General features: G+C 44.1%; 1 protein-coding gene across 1 annotated transcript in view; it reads right to left on the minus strand.

Moving 5' to 3' along the window:
- The window catches only part of NFASC (neurofascin), a 371,015-nt gene extending 358,386 nt beyond the window's left edge, over window positions 1-12,629 (minus strand). Inside the window, exon 1 of the mRNA XM_086923454.1 lies at window positions 12,479-12,629. Coding sequence (XP_086779580.1) covers window positions 12,479-12,551 — 73 coding nt within the window. The 5' untranslated portion in view covers window positions 12,552-12,629. The remainder of the gene's footprint in view (window positions 1-12,478) is intronic.
- Window positions 12,630-13,458: the final 829 nt, after the last annotated feature.

Consider the following 13,458-nt stretch of genomic DNA (forward strand, 5'->3'; position numbering starts at 1 on the left):
TCAGGTTATTCTTGTGGCTTTAGTTGCCAGGTGTGTAAATTTTTCTCTCCTGAGCAATCTACACTGAAAAAAACTGAATGGGGCTCCTTTTTTTTAGCCCATCTTGAATACACAGAATGTAAATGCTTTTTTGCACTTTACACATGAATATCAATCACAACCACAACAATGATTCTGAGTCCAATCACAAAATAGGATCCGAAGACAGTGAATAATTTGCAGGGGGCTGTGGGCTTATGTCCACATCATAAGTCATAATAGCTCACTTGTAATCAATGTCCAAAAAACACTTGTAAAGATCCATTTTCAATTCCAAACTGAAATGGAGAAATAATGCACATCACATGAGAATAGAATTACTTCATAATACAAAAACATTTGAACAGCTAACGCTAAAGGTGTTTTTTCTTTACTTGTGTACTAGGAACAGCAATCAACAGTGGACTGGAGGAGAATAGAATAAAAGCGAAAGAGAAATGATTTCCATTGAAACCTGAAATAACCTTTGAAAGGAAGAGCGCATTTTTGGGGAATGTTTTTGTGGTGGAAACCTGAACAAGGTTCATTGAATCATGCCAATGTCTCATCCTGTTGTGGCTGATGTGATAGTCATAAAGAGAGCAATTGCTTTAATGCTGGTGCAATCCCGCCTTGTTTATTCGGGGGAGGGAGCCGGCAATTCACCTTGAGAAGACTATGTTAAGAGGCTAATGAGAAATGCACTTGTATACAAGAGAATGAACAGAAGACCAGATTTAGATAGAGAAGATGGGAATCCTGTCTCTTTTGGCACTTTTTAGGATCCCAGTGCTGGGAGTGTCACCAAAGGAAGAATCCTCACCTGAATATATATAGGAACTCATTGTGACAGCTCAGAGGTAGACTGAACGGGTCCTACTGCATGTATAAATGAGCCAACCAGTTAAGTTCAGTGGAGTGAAGATAATCATCTAGCCCTGGATTCCTTTAAATGTCAAGGTTTTTTGAAAGGAGAGGTACGAAAAGGAAGCTATAAGGAAAACTATGTGAGCAATTAAGGAAATTGGCATTCTGTTTGGAGATGGTTTCAAGGTGGTTTGAAGGCACCACAAACCTTAGTGGTCAAGTACTCCCATCTGGAAATTATAAACAGCTGAGCTGTACTTGTTTGCACTGTGCAATGAGTTGAAGAAATAGGGGTATGGGTAAATTTGATCCAATGAGGATGGGCAGTCACGTCTGCTATTTATTTTGAAAGCGTCAAAGGAATTTATTTCAGTACAAAGGCCAGAACTTTGTATTGGCAATGCTGGTGTTTTATCACAAATCTCAGAATTTTACCATACTTCCTGGTAATGGAAATGTGGAAGCAGGGGTCTTGGAAATTGTTAAAACATATGAAGTATTCTTGTTTACAGTTGCAGTTACGCTATGTTCTATCCGGCCAAGTTGAAGATTATGCATGAGGAGCAGTCACATTTTTTCACGGACGCAAAATCGGCGTTGAAATTTACCGAACAAATTTGCAAGAAAAGACCGACACAGCACACGCAAGTGGAGGCGACTGGGGAGTCTGGGCTGGATGATGTGGTTTAGAGATGCACGCCTGGTCCGCCATTGATACTGGTGGCTACGGAAACTGTATTGGCGGCTGGAGTCGTCCAGGTGGAGGTGACGGTCTGACTGATTTCTCCACAGCGGTGGGAGGTGGCCGGCGGAGTCTCGTGGACACTGAACACTGTTTGCTCTGGGAGGGAAAACATTGCATACCCATCCTGTCATGTCGTCGTAAGGCACACAGGGGGGCTGACTACTGAGGTCTGGCGACCGCACCTTGGTGCGGGTATTTGCTGCTGAACCACTTCCCCTGGCGGGTTTTCTGCCACTGTTGGGATTGTATGGAGAGAGATACAGTTAAGAGGATGGGTGGTAGACTTAGTTCTCGACCTGATTGGGAGGTTAGAGTGGGAGGTAGAGGAGGGGGTGTGGGGGGGGGGCTATGTTATTTTTAGTTTTGTTGTTTCACATCACATTTCTTCAGCTGTATGTTGATACAATTCGAGCGATTGTATGGGTTGTGAAGGTGTTGGACTGGCATGCACATTGCTCCTCTGAGAAGAGAGGCGTTACAATTGTAAGTAGATATCAGGAAATTGATGGCAGATAAGTGCAGATTATTGACCTGGAATGTAAGGTGCCTCAACTCGCATAGAAAGGTGAGACAGGTGTTAGCATACTTGAATCGCCATATGATACATGTTGTTTTGTTGCAGGAGACGCACGTAACCAAATACACTGATGGTGGCGTGGCGGGCAGGTGGGCGGGCTTTCGGCTGTCAGCATCTTACATCTCTTATGCAAGGGGGGTTATGATATTGGTCAAGAGGGGAGTGGAGTTTTAGCCGTTGCATACGTATGCAGATGAAGAGGGCAGATGTGCTATGGTGTGTGGACGGCTCAGCGGACGATTGATTACGATAGTAAATATGTATGGACCCATTGCAGATGATACATCTTGTGTAGCCCGCATGTGTGGGGTATTGAGGGAATGGCCGGAGACTCCTGTTTTTTAGGGGGGAGACCTGAACACGTATCTGAACGCAGAATTGGACAAGTCTAATCCCATTTCACACTGTACCCCTAAGGTTGCTAAAAGTATTGCGTGCGCAATGGAAGAATTTGGTCTCAGGGACGTTTGGCGAGTGCGTAACCCACAGGTACGGGAAGGTACACATGCGACACCCGCACATGACAGCTGGTCGAGACTGGACCATTGGTTAGTAGGGACAGAGATGATGGACTGGGTGAAGGGAGTCGCACCTCTTGCCCGAACACTGTCCGATCACAATCCGAGGCAACTAGATGTGATATTCCCGGCAACTATATGCCCCCCCTTTACATGGCGCTTGCGATCTGAGGCACTACTAGATCCCATATATGAGACGGTGGTGAGGGAGGCTATTATACAATTTTTTTTAGCTAAATAAGGGCACTGTCGCGGAAGCTTCTACATTATGGGAGGCCTTTAAGGTGACCATCAAGGGGGTTTGCATCATCACAGCGGCGGGTATACTGAGAAATATACGAACTCAATTGAGGAAAACTGAGAACACACTGCGAGAGTTAGAACGCGACTATGAGACAGAACCAAGAGCGGACAAGCTAGCTCAATTGCAGAAATTACTTAAGGATTATGAGGAACTGGCAGATACAGAAATAAAAGACCTATCGCGTAGGCACACAGCTAGACGATATGGAGCGGAAGGACGGCCCGGGCGTACCCTAGCATTTAAAATAAAGGAGCGTATTGAGCAACCGCGGATAAACAGGCTTGTGGACGAACAGGGGGGTGAACATCTCGATCCGAGCGACATTCTGGAACGGTTTAGGAACTTCTACGCTGGCTTATATAACTCGCGGGGACGGGTACCGGAGGTAGAATTTGAGCAATATCTAGAAGACATAGCGTGTGCCTGGCTTTCTGATGGACACCAAGAATATTTATGTGTGCCTATAGATGAACAGGATGTTAAGAATGCAATTGCAGAGTTAGCTAACGGTAAGGCGCCAGGGCTTGACGGGCTAACGGTTGAGTTTTATAAGAAGTATGCAGATCTCCTCGCGCCGCATCTCCTGGAGATGTATGCAGAGGCCTATGACTCGGGGAAGTTACCTCCATCCTTAAGAGAGGCATTAATGATTACATTGCTCAAAAAAGACAAACTACCGGACAGATGTGACTCTTACAGTCCGCTGTCCTTGCTTAATATAGACGCCAAGATTCTGGCGAAGATTCTAGCGACCAGACTTCAACCCCTGATGCAAAGCCTGGTACTGCCGGATCAATCGGGTTTTATACCTGAACGATCAACATCCTATTATCTTCGAACTGTCTTCTCTATGTTCCATATTCTTGAGCCGCCTCTACAGGCGGCTGCAGTGGTTTCAGAGGCAGCCAAAGTGCGTTTGACTCGGTTGAGTGGCAATATCTACATTATGTATTACGACGTATGGAGTTTCCGCCGCTGTTTCTGCAATGGATAACAGTGCTATATACGGAGCCAAGCGCGCAAGTGCGCATTGGGGGTCTTACATCTGACCCGTTCCGAATAGGAAGGGGCATGCGTCATGGGTGTCCACTATCACTGCTACTATTTGCACTAGTGCTGGAAACGTTGCCATGTGTGATTCGACAGCGGCACAGGGAGACAGCTCTTAATTTTAATTATCGACCGGTAGCTATATCACTTTATGCGGACGACGTGGTTCTTTTTGTCCGTGATCCATCTAGATACCTAGCACAGCTGCTTAGAGAATACATTTGCTTTGGTCGTCTGTCGGGTCTATATATAAATTGGGATAAGTACTTTATAATACCACTGACAACGTCAACTATCTGTCCTGACTTGGAATTCCCACTGGTATGGTCCACAGACCCGGTGAAATACCTAGGAGTCTGGGTGCATCGTGACCCGAGTGTAGTGGTCAGGGAGAATTATAGGAGGGCGTATTCGGCATTGGAGAGCCAGGTTGACACCTGGATTTCACTGCTGTTGTCGTTGGCAGATCGCATTGCACTCATAAAGATGGAGGTATTGCCACGGTTCCTCTACCTCTTTCTTAACATCCCAATAATGCTCATGTTGCCATTTTTTAAGGAGTCAGCTGATTAGATTAGCGTGGGGGGGCAAACATGCTAGTGTACAGTGGAAGATCCTTACTAGGGGAAATGAGATGGGGGGGTTTGAAGCCCCAGATTTTTATGTGTATTATTTAGGTGCGAAAGCCCAGTACATCGATCACTGGTACAGACCGCATGCATTTACTCCACATGTCGCGGTGGAGGAGGGAGATGTTGCCCGACTCCGCTACACAGCGTGATCACTCAGCGAAATCGGGGTACTCTGAAGGTAGAAATCAACGCAGTTGACGCTACTATTGCCGCTTGGTGGAAGATAGGGCACCTGGCGCAAAAGCTTCCGCTGTATGCACCATATCTATATCTGGAGCATCATGCCGCCATGTCTGTGACGCAGGAGAAGCCATCACTCCGATTGCTGCATGAAGCAGGTCTCAGACACATGTTGGATGTTTATCCGAAAGGTTCATTTATCACACAGGATGACCTAAATTATGTTAGTAATCAATCGTTGCTGTTCCGGTTTGCAGTACATTGCCTACGACACGAGACCAAATTGCATTACACCACCTATCCGCAAGAACCTCCCACGTTGCTGTCCTTGCAATTTGCGCTCACCACTCCTAGCAATAAAAGCTTAATATCGAAATTGTACAAAATGATAAAGCTTGAGAGTGTGGATGTTCAGGACCGGAGCTGGGAACGATGGTCTGAATGTTTACCTTAGCCAATTTCGGAGGCAGACTAGAAATATATTTGTGGCTTGACGGGGACACTTAGCATGAATGGGAATTTGAGGATCATACATTTTAAGTACATACACCAGGTGTACTATACCCCAGTACGATTGCATGGATATGGGTTGCATGCATCAGCCAATTGTGACCTTTTTTTGGCCTAGAAAATGCAGACTTTATGCATCTGGCCTGGGAGTGTCAGAGGGTATGGGAGTTTTGGGAGAAGGTGGTGAGTTGTCTGAAAGATATGGTGGCTGTGGATCTTCAGTGCACTCCGCTCGTCTTTTTATTGTGTTGCGTGCCTCACGTTAAGGAGGTGAGAGGCAAATTCGTGCGTCTGGCCTTGCGGCTAGCGGCACGGAGAGTGGCGATTACATGGGGGGGTTAGATGCAGGCCAAAGGTCGAAGTATGGATAAAAGATTTGGTGTATTGTAGAGATAATATAGTGACATACGGGGAAGAACTGCCCATGATTTCACAGCCCAGAGACATTTGGGAACCACTGCGTATATATCTGCTTGGTCAAGATGATTCAGATAATGTCTAGAGACAAGTTCAGAGGGGCGAATAATCTATTGTGAAATGTTTTATTATAATGCCGGGACGGGATAACACAACCTAGGATTATGCACTGTCAATGATGTGAACTGTTTAGGTTTTTTTTCAGTTTTTTTTGTTCTGTTGGGTTTTTTCTTGAGGGATTGCTATTTTGTTTAAGGTGGACTGAGTTATACCAAGAATATGGTGATCTGCACTCTGAAACTGGCTGGACTGTGAATACTACACTCTCTTGCGTTATGAGCAGATTCACTGCTGTAATTTATAGACGAATACTATTTTTGTATTTGAAAAAAAAACTACTAATTTGAGGAAGGTGACGTTATCTGTTACCAACAGCAGGAGATGTTTTGGCTGCAACATTAAAAAATGCATCAGCATGCTTAGTGAGAAAAATCGCCCTAACATCATGATAAATATTGAGGTTGATGTGGTAATTAACAAGTACTATGTCAGAGAAGTCTCTGGACCAAAGAAAGCAGAGCACTCATGATCCCACCATCCTTCTGAGGAACACATTAGGATTTCGGAGAGCAGTGCAACCTCAGGCAAGAGTAGAACAAAGGGTCCCCCTAGACCTTTTGGAGACTTTGGATACAGTAATCAATTAGAACTACTTAAGAAATTTTGAAGGAGAAGCCTAGCTTGGCTTTAAACCATAATTAACCTCTAATATGAGTAAGCAAATCACATACTTGTGAGAGGCTATCATTAACTGGCATACACGATTTTCAAAAGCTACAAATGTCAGTAAGAATAAAGCAGAAGGAAAAAGAGAACCACACAACCAAAATAGAGAAAATAACTATTATGTCACTTACATTCCCAGATATGTTTTAAAAGTCAGATCACCACAGCTGGCCTTATTACTCAACAGCAGGCACTAGTTTAATTCCTTTCAGACTGAAGCCCCGCAATGGCTCCTTGAACAACTTTTTTTGTAAAGGACACAGATGCCTTAATAATGTAATTACACTTATATTTTATTGAATAATGCAAGTATGGGCATCTTACAGTCTAAAATTGCCGATGTAATCATTCTAGATCCATAGGATTCACATAGGTAGCCTTTAAGTAGTCTTATATTTCATATGACTCGTCTCCAGCAGAGGAGCATTTTTCAACCGTCCATGTGTTTACCTATGATTAACATTTTGCATTGGCTTGAAAATCTGTTGGTTTTCAAAGTAAAGCAGGTCACATACTGTGCAATACATAAGGTGCTGTAAGCTCTAGAGTAAAAATGTCATGTTAGTACATATGCATCATACATGTCTTAGCTTAACAGTTTGGCCTCGACAATGGACGCACCATTTGTACCTGTGCTTCATACCATCATCGAAACAATGAAAAACATATGAAGAGGTTTGATCTGATTAGTGAAATGTACAGATTTAAAGAGAATGGGAACCTTAAGTCAAAGAATACTTGGCCTCCTCTGGGGGCAAGTAAAGGAGGCCCTCTGCTGAAAGCAGACAGGGGTTTCCATTAGTAACAAAGGGGATAGGCATTTCAGTGGAAGCAGACCACGACCTCCCGTTAGAAGTAAGGAAGAGAGAACCTTCAACGGAAGCAGACATAGCCTCACCAGAAGCACATAAGGAAGACATTTCAGTGGAAGCTTTTGGAAAATAGACATGTGCTTCCATAAGAAGAAAGGAAGGCGACTCTTTAACGAAAACAGATGTGGTATTTAAGGAACCCACTGACTGGATCATTCAGTGTAAGCAGTCATGGGTCTACACCGGAAAGGGAGAGCAAGAAACTTCACCAGAAGCCTACTGAAAGCATATAAAGGTATATACTGAAAGACATAGAAGAAGGAACTTCATTGAACATATACATGGGTCTCCTCTGGCACTGAGGGAGAGACGCTATGTAGTGTCAGGTAGTAGGAAACAGGGCGAGAGATCCTTTAGTAGCAGACTTCTGAAAGCAGACATGAGCATCCAATGGTAGAAGTAGAGGAAAGTTAACAGTTGTGCAAGGTTGCTGTGTCCAACTTGAGGCAAAATCACCTAACTTGCTGAGCGCCTGGTCTGTTCTCCAGAAACTTTGCCTTGCCTTTTATACTCACCTGAATGCTCTAGTCATTTCCAAAGTAAATTGAATCTTCTAAGGTGAGTAGTCACCTGCATTTCCAGTTGAACCAAAGATACAGTACTACCTTTCTTAGCACAAAATGCCTCAAAAGTCTGGCAATGTTCAAAGACGGTAAAACTAATCTGGATCAGACTGGTTTCTTGCCAGACAAGGCGACTAGGCATAACCTGCGGAGGACACACAACTGGTTGATGGAGGAATGTGCGCGTGAGGAGCCCCATGTCTTTCTCTACCTAGACGCTGAGAAAGCGTTTGACGTGGTACACTGGCCCTTTGTAGACAGCGCATTAATAAAGTTTGGGTTTGGCTCGAAGTTTCGGAGGTGGATCACGCTTCTCTATACAGACCCACGGGCGAGGGTTGAGGTCAATGGGGTGCTTTCCGAGGACTTTCCCATAAGGAGGGGGACCCGTCAGGGTTGTCCCCTGTCCCCGCTACTGTTCGCCCTCACCATTGAAATAGTAGCATGCGAAGTGCGGCAAGATAGACAGATAACTGGTTTTGGAATCCAACAAGTAGAAGGGTATGAGGAGAAAAAAATCGCTTTACGCAGATGACATCCTGCTATATGTTACCTCTCCGGAGGTCTTGATACCGCGTCTGTTCTCCTGAACTGTTATGGGTCGCGTTCTGGATATACCATTAATTGGCACAAATCGGTCCTGTACAACCCTGGGGAGGGAAGCTTAGGGCCGGCATTACCTGAGGCATTACGGGTGACGACTGAAGGGTTTTTATATTTAGGAATCTACATAATGACTAATAGTTCTGTCTCTTACAAAAAAACCATACAACGAGTTCTTCTGAATTTTAAAGAGGTTGCGAGCAGATGGAAGACCCTCTCACTTACAATGTTAGGACAGGCGGCGATGTTTAAAATTATCACTCGGCCGAGGTTCTTATATGAACTGCAAAACAAATACTTTCCCCTTTCACGTCAGGTTTTTACAGAGATGAATGAGGGACTTAAAGAATTGCTTTGGCTAGGGAAACAGCCGAGGATAGCAATGGAGACACTACAGAGAAACCAATACAATGGAGGGATTTCCCACCCCAACATTGAGGCATACTATTGGGCGGAACATCTTGCTCCTATTAATGACTGGATACACACCCCGGCAGATCACCCCACGTATAGACTGGAAAGGGAAAAATTGGGCCGTCGTACATGTTTACATTACATATATGGAGGGAAAGGGAAAACAGTACTACTACCAGCGACTAGGGTGACCGTAGAGATATGGGATAGGGTGAAACGACGGATCGGCTGGCAGCACAAACCCCGATTTGGCAGTGCGCACGGTTGAGAGAATTACACAAGCTGAAAGGCTTCAAACGGTGGGACGATATAGGCATCTCCGGGTTGGGTGACCTTCAGAGGCGGGGAGCCCAAAGCCCTTCCAGGACTTGAGGGTAGAATACAGTTTGCACCGCTCTCAAATTTTTTAATATGCGCAACTGCGGCATGCGTTGCAGGCGGAGGGGGCACTTTCGGAGCCATTACCGGAATATGCTTCGCTAGAGGGCTGCCTACTACAGGAGCAGGTGCAGTCCAAGTTAGTTTCCCTGACCTATAAAACTCTTCTTAACAACATGCCGGACGGCCTAGTGAAACTGAAAACTGCATGGGAGTCGAACATAAGGGAGATGGACACGCTTGACTAGGAGGCGGCACTGATGCATCATAGGGAGGTGGCCATAAAATCTCGTCTCCGACTTATTAAACTCAAAATGTTCAAGTTCAAAAAACATTTTTGGGGAGTTGGATATAACCATAAAAGCACATTCATTCGCAAGATTTACATTATCAAATATGACAGTTTACAAGAGTAATATACATTTGTATTTAAAACCAATTAAGATTTCGTCATATTTAAGATTCCTCGTCGTGGAAAATAATTTAAAATATACTAAAAAATGTAAGTTAATAATACCAGTTTTAAAACAGTAAAATAACCCAGAAGTCTACTCATCAGTTAAGCATAGCACAAATCATCTCCTCAAAATAATTACAGCTCCGCAACTCAGCCTTATTGCTAATAATAAATCTCTAAGCTTTTTTTAAGAGGTTCCTGCGAATTACCCACATCGAGAACAGGAACTTTGCAATTGCAACCACATAGAGTGAGTCGGTGTCTGTCTGCAGAATTCTGGAAAAGTCAAGATAATTCCTAATGCCCATGTTTTTGCAGAGTTGGATAATCCAGTTCTGCCTAATTCTTTTATATGCCGCACAGAAAATGATAACATGAACAGGAGTCTCCTCCTCCGTTAGGCATCCAGGGCAAAGACAAGTAGACCCTCCCGCCCACCTACCAGTGATTGCATGTAGTGGTAAAGTTCCATATCTAAATTGAAGATACAACTTTTTCGCTAATGTGGGTTGTATACAATCTATAGCCTGTTCAAATTCATAGTGTGATTTGAAGTCCAGAAACCTGAAAGTAAGGCTCGAGGTATTTACAGACCGAAATACTTTCATAAGGTTATATTCTCTTATCGTGTTTGCAAAGGTTTTCTTAGGAATGGCTGGACAAGATACCTCAGGGTTAGTCCAGAGTTTCTCCATGCCAATCGCTGTGAAAGAGTGCCTTACGAATGATAGCCAAGGAATATTAACTGCCCCTAATGATGCCAATATTTTACACAGAGTCTATTATGAAAGACACCGTTTACACCGGATGGGGCGGGCTGCTGAGGCTGCTGACCCTAGTTGCCTGAGGTGTGGTCATGTCGAGGGCGACTTCTATCACACCATCTGGGAATGTGGGGTCCTCCAAAGTTACTGGGCTAGAATACTGAGAGAACTTGGAGAAATACTCGAAGTGACCATACCGCTGGAGCCTAAACTAATCTTATAGGGGATAAAGAACGAGGTAGACCGGACTCGACCTGATTTTATTTTTTTGACATTAGCATTAGTGGTGGCCAAGAGGGATGTGGTGAAGGAATGGGGAGCCCCAAATCCACTGAGGGTTGCGGACTGGAGGAAGGGTATGGACATATATATGGCGGCTGAAAGAGTTACTTATAAAGCGAGAGGCTGCCCGAAGAAGTTCGGTAGAGTATGGGGGAAATGGAGACGCTTCTATGGCCTGGATGGGGGACTTTGAAGGAGTAGGGTGGGCTCCACGGGATGTTTTACTGTACACAGGAAGGACCCGGGGGCAGCAACTTACCGGGATGGACGGTGGGATTTTCAATATAGATGCATTGCTTTGTTTAGTGGTATGGAGGGGTAGGTGGGAGGCGGGTGGAGGGAGGGTAGGAGGTGATGACTATTCAGATGTGACATGCTCATTATGTTTTTGTTTTCCTTTTGGTTTGGAAATGCAAATAAAAAAAATAAAAAAATAAAAAGATAGTAAAACTACTCATGCCAACGTAAATAGTAGGGATTTAAATTGCACTATAAAAGTCTGGGAACTGGTGAATGTGATGGTTCAGCATGCTGGGCTCGACTCTTTGGTAATTGATGTAAAATGAACAGCAGAATTACAAGACAGTGCAAAAAACATTTAGTTTCAGTGGGTTGCTGACAAAGGGGCATTGGACTCCAATCAGGCAAAAGAGGTAAATGCTTCCAAGCAACACAAGCTAAAGAGACTCGAGTACAAAGAAAGTGTGGCTATGATGCGGCCGCAAAGCAAGACATCAACATAAGTAATTGAGAAACAGCCAACGGAAACGCCTCAGCAGGCGTACGCACATGAAGGCGAGAGGTTGCCTATTCATAGTGATACATATTCGCAATGTATGCTGCATGTAATTTTTATTGAGACCACTCATGATCAGTTTAGGTTCATGTTGCAAACCACCGTACAAGATAGGGATTGCTAAAAGGAGCAGTAAATGATTTGTCCCACTAGGTGTTCTACTGGCCCACAGTTTCTAAATGTATGTTCATATATTCAAAATGTTTGCATTAAATTGAATTCACAATTATTAAATTCAATATTTTATATTCATATGCACACTAACACCACACTACTCATGCTACTAGTATCAACTTTGGGGCTGAGCGTACCTGAACTTCAATAAAACAGGTTTGCACTGGAGGTGTAATGATGTTGTATACACAGTATAGGAGCACTGATGTTACAATACACAACCTGCAATGAAAATTAATGAATAACTCCTTCCCTATTTGAAGTGTATGAAAAGAGCAGGTATGCTGGGCCGGTTGGCTGAGATGTTCTGTTGAAATGGGTGCCGATGCAGAACTTCCCACATGGGTGATAAGAGCTTTTATGAAACATAAATAATGACGTTTCGAAGAAGGATAAGTCAAATCGCACTGTGTGAACAGTAAATAAACTGAGCAGCTATGTAATTTAAATAGTAGATATGTGAATAGCTAGTGTTGGCGTGTGGCTAAAAAGTGCTATGTCAAATGACGCCCATGGAAATAATCAGTATGCAGATAAAAAGAACAGCTATACACATTAAGAGAGAACTTACGGTCCAAAGGCACTTCCAGCGCTGCGATGAGGCGATGCAGACAGAACAGGATGGCAAATCCTTTGAGTGCCATCACTGTAACTCCACCAGCAGATTAACGCTTCAGCTCTGCTATTCCCCTGCACACTAGATCAACGCCTGGTTTCAATCAGAAGCTGCTAAAGGAGGGAAAGAGAAGAGGGTCTCGTTACTCGAACAACTGCAAATCAAAACTTTCCACACACAAAAAAGGACTATTTGAAACATTCAAACATTTAAATCATGGTGGCAGCTCCAGACCTGAAAGCAAGACGAACCTAGAGGTGGGCCACATCTCAACCAATGTAATAATTATTGTATCACATGGGTAGACAAAATTAAGTAGGGACACATGTATGGAAAGGGTAGGTCTCAATGCACTGGGTGCTTTTGCACATCAATTGGATTGCGACATGGTCTTCATTTTTGGGATGCGAATAATGTACTAATCAGTAGCATCACAAAATGTGGATCACAGTAGGTTGTGAAACCTCCTACATAATGACTATTAATAGGAAAGGAGTTATTCTGGCCCCCAGAAATTTACCAAGTCGCAGCCGCCTTCTGCATGGAAATCTGACATCCAAGGTCTCTGGTTTCCAGATTGGACTGTGGCAATTCCCTTTATCCCGGCATCACAGCCTCTCTTTTGTATCAAATGCAAACTATTCAATCTGCCATAACGTGCATATGTCTCCATTCTTGCATGGCTTACCCTGGCTGCTGGTCCACTGCGGCCCTCTTTAAGAGCCCTTGCCTAACACATAAGGCCCTCAACGGCCCTCATCGGCACTCTCCAAAAAACTCTCTTTCTATTGTCTACGGTGAAAATGTTGCTTGCTGGTCTTTTGCTAGCCCCAGTCCCTGAGATTTGCAACAGCCGTGGAGGGAACCATGCAAAAGAATGGCGATGGCTATCATATTTAAGTGCCAGGATGCCTTTTCTGGGTAACAAAGGCACC

This window comes from Lissotriton vulgaris, chromosome 5 (assembly GCF_964263255.1).
Source record: "Lissotriton vulgaris chromosome 5, aLisVul1.2, whole genome shotgun sequence".
NCBI lineage: Eukaryota > Metazoa > Chordata > Amphibia > Caudata > Salamandridae > Lissotriton > Lissotriton vulgaris.